The following is a 10,320-nucleotide window of genomic DNA, read 5'->3' as shown; positions in this document are numbered from 1 at the left end:
GCCCATACTGGCGGGAGCTCGATCTGTATGTTGACGAGGCGGAATATTTGGATTGTTCGTGAACGTCCTGTTACCAAAGTTTATACGACACATTCGGATTAATATTGACCAAGTTCTTACATTTTTATGTCAGTATGCATATCAATCAGTGCTTATCAACAAAATCGGTGATTATTTGTATAGATTTTTGAAGAGTTTTGTGTAAATTCATATGACACATGTGAAATGTTTTATTTGATTTCGGATCTCAATAGATGCCTTTACACGGATGGAACGAACGTTTCAGTAATAAATGGAGGTAAGAACAAGGAATGCGTTCTTTTTACTTTTTAATTCATTCAACAAATGCATTTCATGGGTCGTTTCTGTTCTGTTGCCTACTAGCCTTATCAGCGGGATTTCGCTATGAGGCGAGCTTGACGCCGTATTGTTTTGGTTAGAAACGGGGCGTGGCTTAAGTGCGACGGGAGGAGCTTAACACGATTGACCATGATTCTATCGCAGATTAGAACATGGTCCGTATCCAATCAAAACACGCGTTGCAAACGAATCGTGTTAGAATCAATATTAGAAACACGAATGTTAGATTCTATTTCATTTTATTATATATTTCAAGAAACACCACTACAAAATTGTTCTCAAAACGTCTCTTCTATATAGCGTCGACTGATGAAAGGATGCACTAGTTCTACATGCATTATGTTTGGAGCTTAATGCGCCACAAATATAGTTCCAGAAACTTTTCCATAAGAATCTTTTAAATGAACAAACAATCATGTAGGTTTCTTTTCATCAATCAATGTTTTAATAAATATCATATAAATATTAATGTTATTAATAATGACTTTTTTTTATAATAAAACCATTCAATAGGCCTAACATTTACGAAAAATAGTAGTGATGTCTCATCTTTTGACACAATGACACATGCACTGTCAAGACAAAGGTCATCACAATACACATTGAAGTTGGCACTTTTGAAAAGGTTTACTGGGACTAGGTGTCACTTTCGATAACACAGGTGTGTTTCTTGGAAAGAATTATATCAAATTTTGACTAGTCAATCAGGCTTGCAGTTCTTAGAATCACTACTCCAGCTGGATATTTCATGCTAGTGGCCATGGGCTACCCTTACTTTCCAGCCCTGAATTATAATACTTTAAGAAGACTGAAAATATTCTTAGACTTAACTTTCCTTTAATTTTACAACCATTTGTTATTTCATAAGATATACATCACCTAAGATGAGTGACAATGTCATTCATTAGATATGGCAGATGCTCCTTGTGTAAGCCTTGGAAGTCCTCCTCTTTGGACCAAAACACCACCTCTGATGTAGCTCCAATTTGCTTTTTTATGTCCTTTTTAGTCCTTTTATCACATGGCAGGGAATTCATGACAACAAGCACACAGCCTGTTAACAATTTGAAATAACAAACAGATTATAGTACAAGTGTCATGGAAACCTCTTCTAGCTGGTTAATGAGGCCATCAATTTTGACGATATAATCTTGCATGCTATGCCAGTATCTAGCTAGGGTGTGAATGTTATTATTTTCCAACAGTAACACTGTTTATGCAATATGAGTTATTCCCCTTAGTACTATTGGAAGCTAAAAAATGCCAATTTATGGCTCTGACACGCGGCGGATGATATGTTTCAGTGTGAGTTAGGACGTCTCAGCGTGTGTCATGTCCTGAGACTTGGCAACCCTGAAGTATGGAGAGGATGGTAGATTTGTACTGTGTCTGTAAATCACTTAATCTGTCGGGACAATGGATTGCCATAATATTTTGTTACAGTAAAAATAGACGAATAATGTTTTTGACTAACTTATGTTAGCTCGGGTAATTCAATTTAGTAGATATACTTTGTGGAATATGTTGATTTTTTTTTGTAATTATCGAGTGAGTAGAAATGCAAAGCATTAAAACACTCAAACCTAAAAATTGTTATGGATATAATTATGAAAGCATTAAACTGTTTTTAAATAAGTGGCTCAGGAGCCTGAATAACTCCCATATAATCTTTATATTTACACACATATTGTAATTGGGAAAACATCAACTAATTTTTTTCTTCATTTTGAGAAAATAAAGCACTGTTTTGCTAAGGCGAGCAGCCTGTATTCAGCTAAAAATCATTGATATACCAGATGTGATAAAGGTGAGTTTTACCTGGATATTGTTTTTCAGTTGTCGACCTGTTGCTGCTATCTTCGTGATTAGATGGACTCCTTCCAGTTTCGTTTTGATCACTTTTCCTGGACCTTTCAAAAGTTTCCTTTTTGCCCCTTTTCTCCATTCTTCCCTCGGTTTCACTGGAATTTCCATTTGTAACCTGCAATCCAATCTCTTTTCTAGGACTTTTTACTGTTTTCTGAAATGTTGCAGCAATTTTCCTGTCTTTGGTCTTGTTAATGAGTTTAATGACATTGCTGTTGTAATCTGATGGTGTATTTAAACCTAAGGGAGTGGTTTTATCATTATCTTCATCACCCATTGGATCAGAAAACAATTTAACGGAACTACAAGATTGGGTGCCGTTTTCTGATTTCTCAACTTTATTCAAACTTTGTACCGTGAGAATTTCTGGTTGCCAGTCTACAGAGTTCCGTTGATAAATAAGTTCAATGTCACCTTCCACTTCCTCATGGTCTGTGCTGCTGCAGTTCTCTTTGCTGTCGTGAAGATGTTTGGTCTCTGTGTTCGGACTATACAGTGTTGTCATCAGTACATCTGTTGGATCTAAATCTACTGTTTGGTTGGATTCATCATCATCATTTTTGAAATTGGAACTATTAGTGTCCTCATTTTCTGCGTCCGATGGGTCATCAGTGTCAGAATCACTAGTTCCAGCACTTGAATTACCCTTTATTAGGTCTTCTGTAAATCAATGTAAGCAAACATTAGACAAATGAATCTGTAAATACAGTTGTGTGACTGCACAACGTACCAAAAATACTGTGCGCACACCATGCGTGCATACATCGTTCACACACTGTCCACACATGGTGCGCACAACCTTGGCCTGTGTCTGACACATAGAGCTGATATGTGATACTGTATGACCGTTATGAAAACACAACTGGACGTTTCCAGTATTTGTTATTTGCATTCGTTTTTGTCTATAGCTCCCCTTCACCTGGTTTTCACACCTTGGCGAGTTACGTAAGTGCCCCAGATGGGGATCACTACGGTCCAGGTACAGGTACAAAGTGGCTATATATGTTTACCTGTATTGCCGAGACTGTGTTGTAATTTTACATGTGTCGATTTAGGTTGTTTAAAAAATCACAGAAAACACCATTTCTAAATTTAAGAAAGTATAGACAGACAGATAAGCTTATAGATGTAGCTAGAATACAGAAACATACTAAATAATCAAGTGTATGTGTTTAAACACATGCACGAAACCATATTTATTGTTAAGGCATTCCTCAATTTACACCAACCATGATTGTTATCGCACAACGTTAGTCCATTGTCCACATAAATGTGCGCAAGCAATGATCGTCCAATTTTTTATCATTCGCAAGTAGTTTCTTGCACACATTGTTCACACACCGTTTGTTTCTTACAGCTAAGAATTTTTGATGTAGCATGATACATTCCTGGTAGAGGAATTTAGGGATTTCCTTAGGGAGTAAAAATATCTTTTTTCTGCTCACATGAAATTAGGATAGGTAAGACAGATAGGCAAAACTTTTTTTTTTATAAGAAAACAATTATTAAGAGAGGTTACACAGAAAAAGTGTTACAGACTTGAACAGTACTTGTTTAAAATTACCCAAAAAATGTTAGATTACATACATATGGTATATGTAATATGTTCTAGTGGTGTGCTCATTTCAAAGATTTCTGTACATTTTCCTAAGAATGGTAAATTTAGATTCATTATACCATAACCTGATGTTTCATTGACTGGTACGAAATGAACATTTAGGAACAACTTTTAACACCGATTTACCAGTAAATCTTTAGCCGTTTTAGTATTAACAGTATCTGTGCAAAGTTGCCTTTGTATGAAAAACATTTTGAACCTTAAAAATAATTTTAAGAAAAATTCACTAGGTCATTTCTCAAAATCACCTTTTGACAAAATGAGTAATCTCCCCTATTAAATAACTTGATTATTCAGATTATAATAATAATAGTTATAATTTGAGGTTCTTATACCCTTTATCACAACCTAGTTTGTAAGTCATCTCAAAGCGGTTTACAAATTATTATCCGTGGTTATAGGGCCTTTGCAACCAGCCAATATCTTCCTCATCTCCCTGGGGAGCACACAGTCGGTGCTGCCATTTTCGGAGATCACTGCTAGCATTCAACAACTCTAGCACTGCCCAACCACGTACTCATTTTCAGCTGAGTAGACTGGAACAACCAAAGTCAAGTATCTTGCTCAAAGATACAACACAGTGCCGCGCCGCGACTCGAAACCCGCAACACATCGGTCACGAACCCAGCATCCTACAACTAAACTACCGTGCCTCTAATATCACTAGTTAAAAAGAGCAGGACATCATACATGTGTGGCACCATGACAATCCTTCCCAGTTTGAACCCTGTACTTAAACTGTACATATTAGTTTACAATATTACCTACCTTTGTGATTCTTGAAATATTGTTCATGCTCAGGACAGCAAAAAACTCTGCATGGAAAAAAGTTTGTATTAAAATGGTACAATATGTAGAATCAAATTTTTAAAAACTCTACTTTCATTTTACAATGTTTGCAGCCCAAGTATGAACATAAACAGTCCAATGCATAAAAATTACTAAATTGTGCTACTGTATTGAACTTTTAGTTTAGATTATACTACAAATGAGTGACCTGCTGATCTGAACACACTTGAGGAAAAAGAAAGTAACTACACCTAATTAAAACAGGTCCATCAAGCTTGCATTGCTCACCTGTTATTTAAGTTACTCAGTTAACTCCCCAGAGAATTCTATAAGCATCAGTTCTTGAGGGAACAAACATAACCAATTTAGTACATCAATTAACAGGTATCTGTAGACAATTAAAACCTTCTCACTGAATTCTTTGTTTCGGAGATTGGCATAACATGATCAACATTAGAATGACCTTTTAATGTTCATTACAGTCATTTATATCATGATTAGATGGACATTTCCAACTCTTCTTTAATACAGTACGAAATCTAATTTGTTGTGAGATTTTTGTTGCCTGTTTGGTCTTTGCACATTGTTGCACCTCTGCAAATGAAGTGAACATTCCTTTCCTGAGCTGGTTGTTGATGCAACAGCAGAAGACAACAATGAAGCAAAAGTAGAAAGAACTGTGATGGTATTCAGAAATCAAGGGGCACAACTTTTCATGCCATACACCTTTTCCATCAGACCGAGAAACAGATATAATGCCTCTCGTTCAATATAGTATCCTGTGGTCATGGAAAACGTATATTGAACAAGCATTCTGTGGGTATTGATGAATCAACACATGTCCCCTACCGGCCCCCCAAACATTAACCTTCAGATTTTGGCCAAGATAGTTAAGTCCAAATCATGTCAAAAATAAAAAACAAGAATTATTTATTCACTTTCACTAAAGAACATTAATGCTAGACCCCGAAAGAACCTCTGTCCATAAAATCAGCATCCTAACAATATTATAAAGTGAACGGTGAGCCATTTCAAAACTTTAACCCAAACTTTAACCTGCAGATGTTGGCCAAGATAGTTAAGTCCAGACATGTCAAAAATTCATTTTTTTTTTTTTTTAAATTATTTTCCATTTTCAATCCACAGCATTATTGCTAGATCCCTAAAAAACCTCTGTACATAAAATCAGCATCCTAACACTATTATTAAGTGAACGGTGAGCCATTACAAAACTTTAACCCAAACTTTAAGCTTCAGATTTTGGCCAGGATAGTTAAGTCCAAAACATGTCAAAAATTCCCCCAAGAAATAAAATTATTTTCCATTTTCAATCCACAGCATTAATGCTAGACCCCTAAAGAACCTCTATGCTAAGAATCAGCATCCTAACATCATTATTAAGCGAATGGAAAGCCATTACAAAACTTTAACCTGAAGATTTTGGCCAGGATAGTTAAGTCCAAAACATGTCAAAAATTCCCCAAAAAATAAAATTATTTTCCATTTTCAATCCACAGCATGCTAGACCCTTAAAGAACCTCTTTGCTAAACATCAGCATCCTAACATCATTATTAAGTGAATGGTAAGCCATTACAAAACTTTAACCCAAACTTTAACCTGCAGATTTTGACGACAGACGGACGGACAGACGCAGACAAAACCTAAAGTCCCCCCGGTTTCACCGGTAGGGGACTAATAAGGATAGTTTACCAATCTTTTTAAAAAGATAATAATTCATGTGACATACTGAATGTATAATATTTAAATCTGAAGTTACAATATCAGCCAATCAAATAGCCAGAGTGGAACTGTCATATCCCTCACCACTGCAAGCTAGAAGTCAAATATTAATTTAGACATCATTGATTGTAAAATGTTTTCAACACATTTGACCCATGCCAAGTGACCTCCAATTTGGAAGTCATAAAAATGTCATTAATTTGGACAGCCTTACAATCCAATAGGTTACATGTCTGATAGAACTACCACACACTGGTTTATAAGAAAGTATCATTTGTATATATCTTTTAACCCATTTTGACTTCCGTGACCTGAATTGGAGTCTAGGTCACTTATTTGAAGAAGAAAAAAACGATAGCCCATCGGCCTCCAACATAGCAATCTACAGGCTAAATATCAATATTTTAGACTATTGTCATGTCAGATCAATTAATATAGTTGTTATAAATTTTAATACACTTAACCTCAATGACCTTGAAAGCATGTCCAGATCACTTATTTTAACAAACTTAATAGCCCTTTAATTCAATAAGCTACATGCCAAAAATTATGCTCTGGATCTTCAGGAGTTGTGTTTTGTTTCTAACATATGTGACACCATGACCTTCCAAGTGGATCAAGGTCAAGGTCATATTTTTCCTTTGAAAAAACTTTGTATCCTCCATCCCATCAAGGTACAGGTCAAGTACCACTACTCTAAGCTTTATAAATATTAGGATAAGTATTCTAAAGGAAAACATGATTTAGGCACAGGCAGCACCATTGTATCAACTTACAGGTGCTGCTAGTGCTAGACTGCTAGGTGAGCAAAACCATATCTGACTTTTAGAGAACTGGTAAAGAAACCGTATACCTGTACAAAACTCTCTCCTCGTCTGACTGTTTATAGCGAACAAGCATTCTCTTTGTAATGCAGGCTTCACTTTTTTTGGCACAGTAGTAATGGAAGGATTTTCGGCAAGTTTTCACAGCACATCCTGATGTTGCTCGACTGCATTTTTTCTTCCTCATTTTGTCATTTTTACAAATGTTACATTTCTAAAATACAGATTAAACAAAATGTATAACCATTATACACTGGAGAGTACACATTGTTTATTACTATTTGCTTGACAGAGCCCTGCTTGATTTTTTTTCTTTTTTTCCCCCAAAAGTGACAACTTCAAGGGTGGCCATCTTTTAATAACGACTGCTTTTTACTGTATATTATTAAATTACAACAATTAATAAGATGCTGACATTTCATAATTTTACCAAGATTTGCACTTGATTAAAATTATGTGTATCATTTATCTCAGACCATTTTCAGAGGTCCATCACAATGCAAATTGCTACCCATGAGGAGTCTAGCACCCAGAACATACCTGAGTTTAATAGAGCTCTGTCTGTATATAGTAATATAAGTATGTCGAAAAAAACAAAGGCAGTTTCTTGTGACCTGTACATGTACTCCTATTAAACAAGACAGGTTTGGCAAAAATCACCTGGTTGTATTCACCTTTATCAAAAAAGTATTTTTAATGTTTATTGTTTGAAGAAAACTGTGTGCTTATAAACATGAGTGCCCCAGTTGTGGTTTACCAGTACCTGGCACATATGCACCATATCTCATCAAATACTTACAGCACTGCTTTAACTACTTCGGATTATAATTAACACATCTGGCACAAATTAACACACAGAAAGCCACAAAGTATGTACTCACGATACATTTTCCTCTTTTGAGTTCAGCTTGAACTTTTTCAATCTTGAATCCACCAAAATGGTCAAATTTATACTGGATAAGGCCAGCTGAATATTGCTGAAATTTTAATGGGATCATGTTAGTACAAATTAGGCATCTTTCTCCTTACTTCAAAATTTGCTGCAGTATTCTATATATTTACAGCTCTAGCGATCTATACCACCCAAATTTAATTTCATAATGCTTAAAAATAATTCATGTTGTTCAACTTGTAATTGATATATATTAAACTCTGTATGAATGTCGGCAAAACTTTATAGCACTAGTAAAATATCTAGTATGGTATTACATGCGATTTAAAGATGAATGCTACAACTGAGGAACATAAAGTTCAAGGGTGCTGATCATCAAACTGCTATAATATATATATATATATGAACAGTAATATATATGTACCTGGGGTATGTATACATTTATGTAGTTTAGGATGGCCAAATTTGAACAAATAGTGAAGGAAAGTGATTTACTACTTATTTGACCAACCACATTTGCCACTAAATGAATCATGCCTGAAAATTATTTACAAAACCATCTGTCAGTTGGGCTTATAGTCTTCAATTTTACTACAAGGTCCATGCTATTCAACAAAAAATCACATAGGTGTTATAAAGTTAAACTTAGTCAATTGAATTGGGCGACTATAGCTAGTGGCTATGGGCTACGTACCCTTACATGGAAAATCCTGGAATTTGAGACCATGCAGTGGCCCATTTCAGCAAATCTTAGTCAATATCAAAATAAAGAGGAGACGTTTTATGTAAAATTAAAAGAAAATTGTAACATGGAGGGGTCAATTTCAGCTTTGAGGGGTCAATGGCTCCATGGCCCCCTCCAGGATTATCCCTGTCCCTATTGTCTAGCCCTGTTCAGAATGGTCAGCAGGGAGTGAAAAAAACCCAGGTGCAAATGTAAAATTTCATGCAAAGCCACAGTTAATAAATGCCATGCCCCAAAAGAGAATTAGTACAATAAAAGGTTCATATCAATAATATAACATGTAATAGATATGTATCTATAAATAGAGTGGAAATACATACCATACATTTATGATGGGCCGCAACTATCTGGCCATCATCAATCCTTTTAATGTGTAATTTTCCACATAATTCTGATGCTTCTTCATCACCTTGTCTACAGAAATTACAGACAGTTCCGGAATCCTCCATCTGTAAAAGGTAATATATACTAATTATTGTATCAGAAGAATTTCTTGTTTTATCATTTTATCATTATTACTGCATGTACATTAACACTCCATCAACACATAAATTGTCATTGGGCCCATAAATGTTTGATCAAAACATTTAAGGGAAATTACATCATTCAAGAAAACGTAAAAGACAAAGGTCAATTTTATTATTAAAAGGTGACTATGGTCCTTTTATCTTTTGGAACAGACAAACACTTTTCAAGTAGTCTAGAAATGTGGAAATACAAATACATTTATTCAATCACAGTTTCCCCACCATACCCAACAGGAAAAAAACTTTTTATATAAATCACAAAAATTAATTGTTGCAGACAGGTTGAGTTTCAAATTAAAATCTGGTTGCCCAATGATGTACAGACATATACGAGAACGGTTTCAAGAATAGGGGCCCAGCTGGTCTTATCATTTCTGTTTGGCTAAAAAGCTTTTTTTTTTTTATACATTGGGTACAACCCCTGGGTAATAATCTGGCATTGGGGAAACAGTTACTATGTAGTGTGTACTACATGTACATCTTTATGTCACTTGCATACCACTTGTAAGTTTGTTGATATCTTCTGTTTTTGGGAAGTGAATGTAAACACATGGATATGAGTATGTCTGCAATGATAACTGATATTCAAAGAGAATACCTGCAGAAAAGTAGATTTTTCTACTTTTAAATGTACTTTTATATTCAATTTGTTTAAAGACTAAACATTGTTAATAAAAAATGGTTAAGCACACATTGCTGTTTAATTTTAATTTGCTGTTAGTTCATTTATTTGGTAAAAATTGGTTACCTGAAGGGCTGAGAAACTGGTCACCAATATTTCACGCTACTGGTGTGGGGAATAAGTTAAATAAACAAGAGGCCCAGAGGGCCTGTATCGCTCACCTGAATATGTTTAAAATAATTGGTATGAAGTAGATGCTGTAAATACATATGAAATTTCAGAACGATCCAACCAGTACTTCAGATATAGCGAGAACAAACTTCAAACAGAGCCCCA

The 10,320-nt window shown here is 35.2% G+C and overlaps 1 protein-coding gene across 1 annotated transcript in view; it reads right to left on the bottom strand.

Moving 5' to 3' along the window:
* The window catches only part of LOC110443195, a 25,368-nt gene that overhangs the window by 8,589 nt on the left and 6,459 nt on the right, over window positions 1–10,320 (bottom strand). The window contains exons 2-7 of the mRNA XM_021487251.1: window positions 9,156–9,284; window positions 8,080–8,175; window positions 7,228–7,412; window positions 4,613–4,659; window positions 2,179–2,886; window positions 1,240–1,414 (exon numbers count right to left, since the gene is read on the bottom strand). Coding sequence (XP_021342926.1) covers window positions 1,240–1,414; window positions 2,179–2,886; window positions 4,613–4,659; window positions 7,228–7,412; window positions 8,080–8,175; window positions 9,156–9,284 — 1,340 coding nt within the window. The remainder of the gene's footprint in view (window positions 1–1,239; window positions 1,415–2,178; window positions 2,887–4,612; window positions 4,660–7,227; window positions 7,413–8,079; window positions 8,176–9,155; window positions 9,285–10,320) is intronic.

Source organism: Mizuhopecten yessoensis, unplaced genomic scaffold (genome assembly GCF_002113885.1).
Source record: "Mizuhopecten yessoensis strain PY_sf001 unplaced genomic scaffold, ASM211388v2 scaffold716331, whole genome shotgun sequence".
Classification (NCBI taxonomy): Eukaryota; Metazoa; Mollusca; class Bivalvia; order Pectinida; family Pectinidae; genus Mizuhopecten; species Mizuhopecten yessoensis.
The sequence above is the reverse complement of the archived record's forward strand: the minus strand, read 5'-3'. Positions and strand labels throughout refer to the sequence as shown.